General features: G+C 38.9%; 1 protein-coding gene across 2 annotated transcripts in view; it reads left to right on the forward strand.

The window, feature by feature from the left end:
• The window catches only part of PKIB (cAMP-dependent protein kinase inhibitor beta), a 41181-nt gene that overhangs the window by 5761 nt on the left and 20672 nt on the right, over positions 1-14748 (forward strand). For both annotated transcript variants that reach the window (XM_032862430.1, XM_032862431.1), the window contains exon 2: positions 12365-12469. In XM_032862430.1, the coding sequence (XP_032718321.1) occupies positions 12385-12469 (85 nt within the window). In that variant the 5' untranslated portion in view covers positions 12365-12384. The remainder of the gene's footprint in view (positions 1-12364; positions 12470-14748) is intronic.

Consider the following 14748-nt stretch of genomic DNA (forward strand, 5'->3'; position numbering starts at 1 on the left):
ATGCCACTAATGTGTGAGCCCTTGGCCCTCAAGTGGTGGTGGACTGTCAGTGCTCAAAATAGGCTACCAGGACTCAGGACTGAATAAATGATTGGGCTGGACTGGGATAGAATCTAGCATAAGATATTTTTGCAATGTATTGTACAGATACATTGCTGAGACCCCCCCAAATTGTCTGTGAACATTGACTATGATTATCTAGCATTTCAATCTCAAAGAGCCAACTGAAGGGATTAGATTACATGAGCACCCAACAAAGTTCTTTAGCTTGAATAGCTTGTAATTCTACATGGAGGAAGGGACAAATTAAAGGCAGGTGGAAGAAGGCTTATATATTAGAGATTAAAGTTCCGGTTGTTACAGGAAATAGGTTTTTGGCCATTAGGACAACAATTTATGATATAGTCCAGCATTTACCAACATGGGCATACTGGTCTTCTAGGATTCTACAGAATTATTAGAGGGGTCTACAAGCCATGTATGCATCTGTGTCTAAATAAATACTGTCATATATCATACATATTACCATTTTCCAAATATATATAGGTTAGTATCATAAAAATGAGAATTTATATTTCATAGAATCTTTTCATCTGTTATGTATTTTCTCAGTCAGATATCTAAAAAATGTGGGTTCTTCAATCCTGAGGCATCATTTTGCATTAAATCTCAATGAACAAGTTATATCTCTCATACTATGGGGTATACAAACTGTTTTTTTCTCCACACCTAGTATTTCTGAGAATCTTCAGATGATAGGACTCCATCCTGAGTGCTACCTTCACTTTTCTCATTTGATGCTCTGGTTTCTCTGCTTACCACTTTCTACTGTTTCCCACAACTTTTTTGATGCTGCTGCCAAACTCTCTAGTTGAAATCAGGATTGTCCTCAGGGTCCTCTCTTTGTTGCCCAAAGCAAAGATATCATTAGGATGGTTGTGGTGTATAATAAAGTTTACCCAAGACTGGAGGATAATATGAGAGAATTATAGTGCAGAAATGGGAAACCTAGCATTAGGTATTCAACATCATTACTACTAGAGTCAGTTCATTATGCCCATTCATGGGAGATCCCTACTGGTTGGCTCTGTCCTTAGTGTCTAGCCTTGTTTCAGGTTTCTACCCTCCTTCCACAGGCCGTTGCCTCCATGGGCTCTAGGCTAGAATCCCTCTCCCTGCACATAAAGAAATCACTACATATTGTGATTTTATATCCTAGAAGTTATTATGCCATTCAGACCCTAGTGTATACAACTTTAAAATTATAATAAGTAACTGTTATTGTCTGAATATTATCATTCCCAGGTAGGATTATCATTTAATGACCCTCTACCCCAACAATCTACTCCCAAGCAAGAGGGCTTTCCAATCAAAAGGGTGAATGATTAGTTTCACAAAGTCTCAGAAGAACATAGATTGACTTCTAAGCACAGCACAGAGTCAGGATATGGAGATGTCTTTCCCTAAGAGATTTTGCAATCAGAAACCTTCCCTTCAGCACATGAAGGCATAACCTTCATGGAATGGGGGAGCAAAAGGTCTACCTTCTTCTCCTACTTGCACCCAAAGGCTTGGTCTTTTCCTGTTGCAAATTATATCCACCATGTCCATAGGTGATCTGATGTTTAAAAAATGGTTTTGTCCTTGAAAAAATTAAAAATCATAATTATTGTGGGATAAATACCAGCCCAAATGTCCAGTGACATGATGTCTAGACTTGATTCTGAAATTAATGAGATCTCTGTCATACCAGCAATCTGGTCTCCTTTTTCTCATCTTTGAAATCAGGATTGCTTTCTTGTTAATTTGATTTTTGTTTATTATTTGCTGATGACTAAACTCCTTCTGACTCCAAAATTCTCAGATATCTCCAAGTTACTTATGGAATGTCTATTGTTTTGCTTTTCTCTGGACTGTCTTCAGTAGCATTGAGTAGCTTGGCTTTGCATCAACTCTATGAAATTGTAAAATAGAGGACACCTGTGTGACTCAGTCAGTTAATCATGGCTTAGTCAGTTAAGGGTTTACCTTTGGTTCAGGTCATGATCCCAGGAACCTGGGATCGAGCCCTGCACTAGGCTCCCTGCTCAGTTCCCTCTGCCCCCTCCCTGCTCATGCAGTCTCTCTCTCTCTCTCTCTCTCTCTCTCTCTCTCTCTCACACACACACACACACACACAAATAAGTAAATACAGTCTTAAAAAAAAAAGAAACTGAAAAATAGAGAAAAAAACTAGATTAAGTGTGCTGTGGTCAAGGTCAGAATAAACATTTGAATGCCTTGTGCAAAATGTTACATCTCGATTTTTTAAATTAGTCTATTGAAATATTTCTATATATCCTTAAAAGCAGGAAACACACTTATTAATTTTCACCCAGCTACTGAACTTCATAGGTCATTAAAAATGTGTTGTGAAAAATTAGTCACTTGCCCCCAGTTATAGATGGTGATAGAATTAGGAGTTGAATCATATGTTTCCATCACTACTCTTAACTTTAAAAATAAGAGTTAACACTAAGATAATTTAAAGGAAGAGACTGTGTCAGGGTGCAGATAATATTTTAAAAATGCAATTTTAAAGAGACCAAAAATTCTACTTACATTTATAATTATTACTATGTGTATGAGAAACGAAGATGAGAATATTTCAATATATGTTCTCCAGATAAATCTTGAGGCAAATTACAGAAAGTATCAAAAGAAAAGGAAGATTCTTAAACTCCAAAGAGTTTACTACATGCATTAACTAGAGGCAAAATGCTCACTCAACTTGAAGTTTATGGGAAAAAAAATACTCAATGAAAATATTGTTATGACTGGGTTAGCTTAAATTAAAAACACATCAAAGAAACAGGATGTTTTCAGACTACAGAAAGCCTTCTGATATAGAATTTACTAGAAAACAGGTTTTGAATTTTAATTTTGGCAATTAATATTTTAAAATATGAAGACTATTTAACAGAAGACAGGCAGCTCTGCTTTCCCTCCATGCCTCATGGATGATTTGCTGGGGAAAGTTACACACATAGATAGGTATAAAAAAGACCCATGAACATCTGTATTGTTTTCATTATTTCCTAATGGGGCTTCTGAAAATGCCAGAATGTTCCTCTCTCCATACAATGTGATGTATGATTATTGTGTGTATGATTATTGTCACTATCCTGCAGTCCCCAATATGCAAGACTTCCTGGTTTTCAGAAACCTTACTACTCTGAGGTGGAGTATGTAGCTTAGAACTTAAGAGTCATCTCTTCTGAGACTGAAAGACCCAGGGACAGTCTCCTGGTGACACAAGAATGACTTGAATAAGAACATTCCTCATTCAAATGAAACAAGAGCTATCGTGTATATACTGATTCATTTTTCTTTAAGCTCACACTTTTTAGTGCAAGTAAAATATATTTTTAGTTTTTATCTATCTAGCTCAAAAAATTCCAAGTTTTGAAGTTATTGCAATAAATGTACCTCGTCTGTAGGTCTTGAAAGTGAAACAAATTGGTTTATAAATCCTTATAATTACAATATGCTTTAATGACTACTTTCCTGTTTAGTTTCTGGCTGCTTTTGATGAATGATTGGGAAGTTTAGGTGGATTTAGGCAGATTTGTGTGAAGGTAAGAACAGTGAAAGAGGTGACAGCTAAAAGCAACTTAAAACTCTAAAGATCTAGGTTCTCATGCCTACACTGCAAATGGAAGATAAAGGATTTAGTCATTGAGGAGACATAACAAGACAGAGTTAGGGTAAACTGAGGCTCAAAGAGGTTGAGGAATCTGCCTGATGGTGTGTAATTGGTGTTGCTAAAAACACAGATGCAACTCTAGCCTCCCTGCCCCAACCTTAAACTTGGGCAGAAGATAAAATGCTGATAATTCAGGAAAGTCTTCCCCCTACTTTCCCAAATAACACTTCTTTTCTATTAACTAATTTGCAGAAGTGCCGCCATTAACGATTTGATTCTTTGGTCTAAGACTTTGGAGTTTTTCTTGTAGGGAACCACACAGCATATTTCTGTGTGGTTCCCTACAAATTTTTCCAAGAGTTGGTCTGAATAGGATAAAGAGGAAGAGGACATTGGAAGGTCTACAGCAGGAGTGGGGTCAGGAGAACAGGAGAAAATTGATGAAGGAAGACTGTGAAGGGTGCAAAGAAGTTGGCCTGGGAGAGTCTGTAATTGACTAAAGGCAGTGCTGACTGTTGTAATGAAATTGTGCTCTAAATGTGTTTTAATGTAATCATGTAATGTTTGTTTCCCTTACTTCACTGCCTTCATAGATTCATTCACAGTATTTATCCTCTTACAAACAGCTGTTTTACATGCATCACATTTCAAAAGATTGCTTCTGATTTTTTTATTCAGAAGATGCACATTTATAAATGATGCTCTCCAAATATTAGTTGAATTAAGCGAAATCTTCTTCAACCTTGCCTTTTTCTTAGTCCATTGTTTTTTACAATCTCTTTGAAAGATCCAAAGATATCTTGGTCAATATCGTCCAGAGTGTTCTGGCTCCTCAGGCTGACTTTACAAGGTAAACAAGCTTTGGCGAGCAATTGTTTCTGCTATATTCAGTGTATCCACGTTTCCATGCTTCCTTCCTCCTCTGCTTCCCCTGCTAGTGAAGATCTTTAGAAGTGTTTATAGTTACACTAATTTTCAGATTATTACAAATGAGCTAGGTTTTTAGTATTTTCTTTGGTTATTTTAATGATGGATTTGGGAGAATTTTTCTATGCTGAAACTCTTCAGCATCCTTAATCAAATATCAAAGGATAACAATGAGAAATCTGATGTGAAATTGGGGTGCAAAAGCTCTACCTTCTTTTGAACCTTCCAAGAGACCTATTTTTTGGTCGTCTTCTTTCCACAATTTAATGTGCCTGGGTGACTCAGTTAGTTAAGTGTCTGCCTTTGGCTCCGGTCATGATCCCAGCATCCTGGGATGGAGTCCCACATTGGGCTCTTTGCTCAGCATGGTGTCTGCTTCTTCCCTGCCTCTGCCCCTCCCACTGCTTCTGTTTCTCTCTCTGTCAAATAAATAAAATCTTTAAAAAAAAGATAAAAAGAAATATGATGTGAAATGAATCAGAGTGTTAGGTTGACTTGCAACATCCTTCTTGATTCAGAAATATTGCCAGGCCCAGAGTATAAATGTACTAATGCTTGAAATGCCAAAGAGTGCTTTCAGGTTTGATAACATAAGCTTCCTATCTGCTCAGACAGGATTTACAAATGATGTGGATTGCAAAGTCAGATCGATGTGAGGTTCATTTGGAAAGCACTCATTGAACAACTACTATCCACTGTCCACACGTAGAACGTATTTTTCTTTCCTTCCAGGAGTTATGGTCTTCTAGGGGTAAAACAAATCATCCACACAGAACACATCATGAAAAATATATTAAACTTATTTAGAGGTGGACTTTAAGGTTGACTGTTAGAGTGAATAGTGAAAAAACCCAGGGGATGACTGATACAGCCAAGGCCATCGTATATGTCCTAATAGAGCAGGTCTGGAAAAATTTAGTGATTTAATTTTTAATCTGCTACAAGAAAATTTGCAATAACCTTGGAAATTGGATGAATAGATGTCTAAGGTTGTGCACATGCATTGGTATACTTTGCTAAAACAACCATTCTTCGGGGTCATACATGCCGTTAGACCCTGAAACCCAATAACTTATAAATAACCTCGATTCCAGTTCAGTCATTCCCAAATTTGTGTGACAGCATGAATCTCCCTGGGTGCTTACAATGCACATGGTGTCAAACACACTGAGTTGGAGGTTCTAGTCTGTACTGTTAACCGACTACCCAGGTGAGCCTGATGGGCAGGTAAATTTGGGAATCTCTAGTTCATCTGGCATAAGATTAATTTTCGTTAAATAGGCTTTTTACCCACCCTTGTCCCCTCTCTCTCTATTTTTCTCCCTCTCCCCCATCAAGACTTACAAAAATAAATAAATCTTAGAAAGAGCTAATTTGCTTTAAATTTACTTTTAGTCTCCAGGCTGGAATAAGTGAGATACAGTTTTCCAAGAGACCTATTTTTTGGTCGTCTTCTTTCCACAATTTAATCAAGTGTTAAGGTGAAAATCTGATTCTTCTCTGTGAAGTGGCTCATAAGACAGAAGAGGAATTAATTTACACTGCCTGGTGTTAGGATGCATTATGATTATGTTGGCAAAGCTATAAAAAGAAAGTATCCAAAGCTTATTAAAAAATTCCATGGAGGTCCCTGTTAGAGCAGATGGATGAAGCAGAGTGCCTGATCATTTAGCAGCTACTGAGCTAAAGGATCTTTGAGCCAAGGTGTATATAGCTGGGGCAGCTTGACGAAGGTCACCAAATCATAGTTACAGCTTTCAAGGGGAAAGTTCAGAATTTTACAGTAAAATGCATACTTATTTGTCTTACTGTACAAAAATGACTAAACAGCCTGATAAATACATTGCCATCATTGGTCAATTACCCCCAGGAAATCTAACAGTAGATTTCCTTTGTTGCGTTTGTTGGGTCCTCCTCTCCTTTGTAATCAGAAAATGTCTTTCCACAAAATGCCAACTAAAACCACAAAGATAGGATACAGGAAAAATAAATAAATAAGCAATTAAATAGTCTAAAATTACCCTCCCCCCTAACAAAAAGTTTTATGGTTTTTACATAAAAATTTATATCGACCTCATACTATTTTCATTGAATTCTGCTACTTATGATATAAGATAAGTTGAAAAGTAAAAGTAACAACCTGAAAATAGCAGTAATTAGATTATAGAGAATATTATACCACCAGCAATAGGAATTTGCTCTCATTTTACTCTGGAAAAGAATTTTAAGACATCTGCATGTGTGTGTTCACAGATTATATAATTATACTATATATGTATGTCATGTAATAGTTAATTAGAAGTATAAAGAGAAAAAATTGATTTTTATTCAAAGTGCTTATTATTGCAATTATATGAGCTTTATTTTTAAGATTCAAAATTGAATGGAAATTTTCATATTAGATGAATTGTTTGAAAAATGTTATGAGTTTGGTCCAACACTATGGAGAATATGAAGTTCAAATCAAGAAAATATTCTTTCTTTTTTTTTTTAAAGATTTTATTTATTTACTTGACAGACAGAGATCACAAGTAGCAGAGAGGCAGGCAGAGAGAGAGGAGGAAGCAGGCTCCCTGCCAAGCAGAGAACCTGATGTGGGACTCGATCCCAGGACCCTGGGATCATGACCCGAGCAGAAGGCAGAGGCTTTAACCGACTGAGCCACCCAGGCGCCCCCAAGAAAATATTCTTGATAAGGTGATTCATGTGAATGGTATATGGTATAGTAGGCGAATTTTAGGTGGCGTCTATCCCTAACTTTATAATTCTGGGCATTTCTATGCTATCTAATCTCTTCTAAACCTCTAAGGGTTGATGATTGTAGAAGGGAGGCAATAAAATGAAACGATGAAAAACCATGTTTTGGAATCACAAGTAACAGGGCTTAAATCCTAATTTGGAGCAAGTTCCAAATATCTGGAAGATTCAATTTTTGGTTGTCTCGTTTGAATTATGGGTATAATTCTCACCCTATCTCACCTGACCTTGTGTCTCTAACATTTGTGGTAAAGAGTAAATAAAATAATGTATATAAAGCAATCCATTATACCTAGGTAAGTAAAGGCTCAATTAAGAGTGGCTGTTTTAAAGGTGTACAGCTGATAATTAAAATAATTATTCCTTTACACTTCCTTTAATGTTTTCTATAGACATTATTTGTTGTGTAATGATACATGTTCACTTAAGTTTCTGATTAGTTTTTTTAAAGATTTATTTATTTATTTTTAGAGAGAGAGCAAAAGCAGAGGGGTAGAGAAGAGAATCCTAAACAGACCCTACGCTGAGCATGAGAACCCAACATGGGACTTGATCTCATGACCCTGATCATGACCTGAGCCGAAACAAAGAGTCAGATGGATAAACTGACTGACCAACTGGACCACCCAGGCAGCCCTGATTAGTTTTTTAAAATGCAAACGAAAAGTTGAAGTGTTGGAAGTCGGAGTCGTCTCTGGAAATAGCCTGACTCTTTGAGAGAAAGGATTTTTTAAGGCATTTAAACCTGGAGAGTTGAAAACAGACTTCAGAGTGGGAAAGAGTACATGACAACATAATACTTTTTGTTTCTGGCAAGAGAATTGAGTCATTCATTAGCTGGTGAGAGAGCTATTCAAGATGTGACAAGGCCCTGGGTGTTATCTGAGTCTCTGGGAAGATGCCCAGAACCCCAGTTTTCTGGTTGAGTTACAGAAGAATTAAGCAATAGAAATTTGAATGAGGTTAGGAAATCCAAGTATAGACAGAACTGTGACTTAATTCTCAAGGAAAGATAGTACCTTCAAGAAGCTTCATATTTAGTAGAACCCTAGAAAGATAGAGAAACCATGATGAGGAGAAGCGCCCCAGCAGATGGCCATGTGGAGCTCCCAGACTCCCAAAGGGGTACAGGAGAAAGACTGAAATGAACTCAAGAAGGGCACAGGGTGGTTTAAGTAGACTCTAAGCCCTAAATACCCTAGGGTTGGAACAATAAGGGTGCAGATGCACATACCTCTACCTGAGGTCCTGGTCATGCATGAGACGATGGCAGTGGATCTCAGCGCCCAATGATGAACAAGACAAGTTGTAACTCCATGAGGGTATGCCTGGTCACAGGCCATCTGCGAACTGGATGCCTCTCCTCCCTAATACTTAAGGCTCCCTTTCAAGAGAGAAAGGAGAGTGGTATTGGTGTTTGTGTTTTAGTTGCCTCATATTCACCCTATTGGTGAAGGAGAGATTCCCACCTGAGGATTGTGGGGATGGTAAACACATGACACCTGACACTGGACAGAGGAGATTGTATGAAATCAGGAGAAGTTTATTAGTCACATATATTCACAGCTTTGGGTAGGCAGACACTGTTCAGGACTACCTAGGGCATGCACTTGGGAACAGAGTGAACAACAGGGCTGTGGGAGGCAGGCTCTGTAGTAGTAAGAAAGTGGGGTTCCAGTGCACCTGGGTAGCTCAGTTGATTGAGTGGCCTTTGGCTCAGTCATGTCAGGAAACTGAAATCTGCTACTCAGGGATGAGAGAAATTAGGCCTGGTCCCTTTGATAGAGGGAGGGTTGTTTGGCAAAGGGGCCTTATCTACAAGGGCTGTGTGGGGAGGGAACTTGTGGTTAGGCCATGTGTGGTCTATTTTATCACATGGCAAAGCAGAAATCTGTGTGGCATTATTGTAAAAAGTGGATATCCTCAGGGGTCGGCAGGCATGAATTTTTTACTTTGTGACTTAAATAGTACTTTGAGGAGCCCATTCAGCCTCTCAGTTAAACTTGCTGCCTGGGGCTGGCTGCCTGGGTCCTATAGAGGAGCTGAAAGTTTGAATGCTTTCTTCAAGATCCCAGTATTATGTATTCTGACAAGTGAAATGAGTGCTTTGGTCACTATTAGTGTACTTAGAACTCCAAAGGGGATAAGGGGTATCCTCGTGAAGTTTTGTATTGTAGTCGTGGTAGGTGTAGAGAAATCTGTTACCTTGATTTTTATTTTAGGTATCTGTGAAGAGATTCCCAGAGTTCTTTACAAAAAAGGAGGCAACTCTTAGTCAATGTACAAAAATGTACAGATGGGGCCAGTTGTTATTGCCTAAGGTGTACCAATCATCCTGACCCTTGGGTTTTCCCCTTTATCAGGGACATTCTGGTTAAGGGATGAAAACAGCAGCTCTCCACTGATGTATGATGGTGGTGATATCATCAGTAAAATGTATGAACTCCCACTGCTGGTGATTCATTTGATTCTAATGGGCTTGCCAAGTAGCTTAGGGCTCTGGGAAAGACATGGCCTCCATCAACATTGTGGCATCTGTCGAGAGACTGAAGACAGGACACCCCTTCTGCAGGTGGATTATATCAGAGGGTCCAGGTTTGACTTTATCCAGTAGCAAGGAAGGCTCAGAAGTTATGCTGAGCTTTTGGGGTGCTGCTTTAATGACTCAAGGCTTAATGGCTAGCCAGGTACCAGGGGTCACAGGCTCAAAGTTTATGAGAGCTTTATTTCCAGAAGAAAACACTATATGGCCAATAATTGCCATTTTAATGGTATATAGTGCCAAGCCAGGAAAGGCACTTTCTTGTATCAGAAGCCCATGGGCAACTTATGGCCATCATAGGTGGTCCAGAAACTCTAGGAGCCATGAAAGATAGTTACTGAAGCCTCTCTGGTGAAGAGGTTTCTGAGGGCACAAACTGGAGTGCCTGTTGATTTCAATTTGGACAGATTTTTAGAGACTTTTATTGGTGGGATCCCCTTTCAAGGTGGGCTAATTTTTAAATAACAACTTTAGTGACATTAAGTAAAATTTGTTATTGAAGAATATGTTACCCCCAGAACCCAAAAGGGACTAAAGATGGTGAAATTGTCTTAACCATGTGAGTGCTGAGAAGGTCAATACCTGTTTCTTTTTTTTTCTTTTTAAGATTTTATTTATTTATTTACAGAGCATAAGAGTGGGGAGGTGCAGAGATAGAGGGAGAGAGAGAATCCCAAGCAGACACCTCGCTAAACATGGAGCCCAGTGCTGATTGGATGGAGTCAGCAATTTCAGTAATTTAGGTTGTTGGCTGTAGGACCTTAATGGGATGGCATGTGGCATTACAGTTGCAGCAATCAACTATAGGCCACCATTCATTTGTTCCAGATTTAAGGAACAAGTCAAATAAGGCTCTTAAATGGAATACCAGTGGAATCAGGAAAGGATTCACTCATTACCTGTTAAATAGCAAGTTTTTAATCCTTGAGGACCTTGTTTTAAATTACATTGAGTCATGTTAACTATTTAATGGGGTTGGGGGAGTAGGGAGTGAGGGATGGGTCATGAGTTCTTATTTTGTTAAGCCAGTAATTTTCACCTATTTTTTAATTGGGTCAGAATATCCATGCTCACTATGGGATATTTTAGGGCAATGAGTGCTAAAACCATAGGGAATGTAAGCTAGACAGAACTTCTTATAGTTAAGGAAAGTCATACCTCTTTGTGTTCTACCTTATATTCAGTAACTCCCTCATGGTAGGGAATACCATGTTTACTTTTAGTGGGAGTCAAGGTATAACTGTAATTTTAACCTTAGTATTTGTTAAGATCAATTGATGAATTTCTGCAGATAGTAAAATTAATTCAGGGGTGCCTTGGTGGCTCAGTCAGTTAAGCATCCAACTCTTGGTTTCAGTTAAGGTCATGGGATTGAACCCCATGTTGGGCTCCAGGCAGAGCAGGAGGTCTGCTCAGAGATTCTCTCCTTCTGCCCCTCCCTCACTTCTCTCTCTTTCTCTCTCTTAAATAAATAAAATCTTTAGAAAATTAACTCAGAATCTATATTATAAAGGCACACAAATCAGTGTCCTTTTATCTTTTGCTATATAAATGTTTCTAGTAAATTTTGGATTTCCAGTGAGGTCAAATTATGAACCTTTGTTTTAAGTTGTTTCTTGTTGGTTTTCTCTCCTTGTATTCTGCATTCTTTCTTTCTTTTCTTTTTTTAATTTATCTTATTATTATTGTTCGGTCACTGGATATAGGTGAGGAATGAGGGTGATGTGGGGAATGGTGCTCTCTACTCCTATCATACTTATAAGTTTCTTCCCCCAGAGAACCTCAAATCAGTATCATCAGGGTTGGGGACATCCCCAATAGCAGTAGTTGGTTTATAAACCGTGGGCTTAAATTCAGTTTGAATGAACCCCTTCATGATGCCACATGGGTGCCGTGGGTGTTTTGTGGAGGATTAGGATCTTTGTTACAACTGAAACATGGGGAACAGAGTGGTGAAGGGTAAGAGTTGTGGGTCTACTACCAGGCTTGTTGGATCAAAACCCTCCTCTGCTGTGGCCCCACCTCCTTTGTCATGTGGAATTCTTTCTTTCTTTTTTTCCTCTGTTCAAATTCCACAAATATGAAATATTTTAGGTTTTTAGCCATGTAAAGTTGCAGCTTTCAGTTTCTGTCTGCACAATCACCTATAGTGCATACCTTCGGGGTATTTATGGGGAAAGTTCCAGGAGCTTGGTAGCCTCCTTTGTCGGGGGTTGCCTCTTTGTCCAGGGAATTCCAGTCTTCCTGGAATCAAGGTCCATATCCAGTAAACTCATTTTGTGTATGGCTTGGATGGAGACCATAAGGCCAATGATTGCAAGATTAGCCCCTTGGTGTGTTGGTAGACAGGAATACTGAGCAAAACCTAGGTACACTGGCTACAAGTTTTGTTTTGGGAGAAGAGTTGAGTACCAATGTTCCTTCCCCTCCCTACCTTTTTTTTTTTTCACCAGCCCCTGGGCTACAGGCCAAGATGGATGTGCACCTCAATACTCCTGAGGGTCAGGAGAGCGCAAGCAACAGTGGCAAGGGGAGCAGCCGCACAGGAAACCAGCAAGGTCACTACCCTTGCATGAACAACTGGGATGTCATGCTTAATTCTCTATGGGGTGGTGATCTCCTTTCTTTCCACAAATCTCACAAAAGGCTATCTGTGGGCCTGGCCCAGAGGTGCACAATTACAATGTCTGTATAGCTTCCCAAGCAGCTGATGATAGTCCCCAGGCCAGACAGTGACTTAGGCTGATCCTTGGTAAGCAAAGATGACCTGCCAAACAGACTAAACCTGACATCACCAGGTTATAGCAGGATGCAGTGAAATAGCAATTCTCATCTTGGGGACAAGAGAGTTTTAGGGTGGAAAGTGATGGCAACGCCTAGCAAAGACAACAGAATACCTCACAGGACATAGCCCAAATCTGCCGGCAATTAGCTATTCCTTCCCAGGCAGTGTTACCATATCACAGAGTCAGTTTAGTTAATCAAGAGCAGTTAATTGAGGTTGACCAGGTGTCCTCAGTCATGGTGGAGCATGTCATGTGGTTTGGAACACAGTGGTTTCTTAATCGCCCCGTTGGTAAGGGAGAGATCCCTGCCCTGTGGATATGGGAATAGCTAGACATTGAGCACTTGCCACTGAACAGATGAGATTGACAGCAAATTTTTAGTCACATGTATTTATAGCTCAGGGAGAAGGATACTGAAGGCCACTCAGGGCTTCACAGGGATTGTACTTAGACACAGAGTAACCAACCGAGGACGATAGGAGGCAGACTTTGTAGTAATATGAGTGTGTGATGCCTCCTGGTTCTTACAAGATGATATGATTGGTTTGTTTGAATATTCCACAGGCTTGCAAAAGGATAAATAGGAACTGTGCCTGGTCCCTCTGATTGTTTGGATAGCATACCTTATCCTTGAGAACAGAGTGGGGAGGGAAACTTTTATATTTAGGCCATTTGAAGCCCTCCCAGTTTTACCATATGTCAAGGCAGCATATAATATTGAGCCTTAATTTTAGGCTTTACACCACATGGAGAAATGAATTCTGTGTATGATTGTGAATTGGTTGGAAATTTACCCCAGAGAGAATAAGTTTTAATGTGGAAATGAATGGTTACACTTGAAATCACAAGATTGTTTCTCTGAAGGAAAAACAGGGATCTGTGGATTAAAATCAGTTCTGTTAAAGAATAATGCATTTATATCATTGCACATCTGTTTTTTGACTGAATAAAATGAGTATCTTGCTATTACTTGGATAAAAAAATTATTGAGGAACACCTGGCTGGCACAGTTGGTAGAGAATTCAACTCTTGATCATAGGGTTATAAGTTTGAGCCCCATGTTGGATATAGAGATCACTTAAAATATAAAAACAAAATAAAACCCCTTTGTCTACCACTATACCATCAAACAAGACAGTGAGCATTATTTAAAAAAAATATTGAAACTGAACTAGAACTCCCTTTTATAAAATAATGGAAAACTTAATGTCCTTTAGAAAGCCCTAGTACACAATGCTCTACAATGTAGGATATATTAAAAAACAATTTTTTAAGATTTTACTTATTTATTTATTTAGAGCATGCACACATGCTTGGGGGAGGGACAGAGGGAGAGGGAGAGAGAGAATCTTAAGCAAACTCCATGCCCATCATGGATCCCTATGCAGGGCTTTTGCTTATGACCCTGAGATCATGACTGAACAAAAATCAAGAATTAGACACCTAACTGACTGAGCCACAAAGGTGCCCCCTCTTCAAAACTTTAAAATGGATGCTCATGTTGATAAGATTATTCATCATAATCCCAGAACAATGAAAAATCCCAAATCTAGAGGCATGTGAATGGTGTACTCAGTTCCCTGAGTTCCCCAGTAATTCACAATTTCTGTTTTAAAAAGCCATGCTCTGGGAACAAGGAAAGAAACTTAAGAACCACTCAAGTTGGGAAATCAAATTGAGTCCCTGGTATAAGGCTTAGGCTATTGAAGAGTGACATATTCAGTCCAGCGACAATGTGGCAAAACCCTAAACTTCAAAGGAAAACAGTATGGATACTTGCCAGTCTTGTCCTTGACTTGTGTGGAAAAGGAGGGAAAATTGTCCTGATCACTTATGACAAGGGGTTGCAGGTTTGCAACTTCGTAGTGTGAAAAATTTCATTTTGAGAATTTAAGGCTAACCAATTTCGTAGTGCTACCAGACCCCAGTAGAGGCAAATTCAGAGCCTGTATAAAGGAAAACACTTTAATTAGTGTCTCAGGTAATTTCAAGGAAAAAGTTTTTAAAAAATGTAAGTTTACAACCACAAATCATTAAACATGCAAGGAAAT

The sequence above is a fragment of the Lontra canadensis genome, unplaced genomic scaffold, assembly GCF_010015895.1.
Source record: "Lontra canadensis isolate GAN:19392208 unplaced genomic scaffold, GSC_riverotter_1.0 scaffold23, whole genome shotgun sequence".
Lineage (NCBI taxonomy): Eukaryota > Metazoa > Chordata > Mammalia > Carnivora > Mustelidae > Lontra > Lontra canadensis.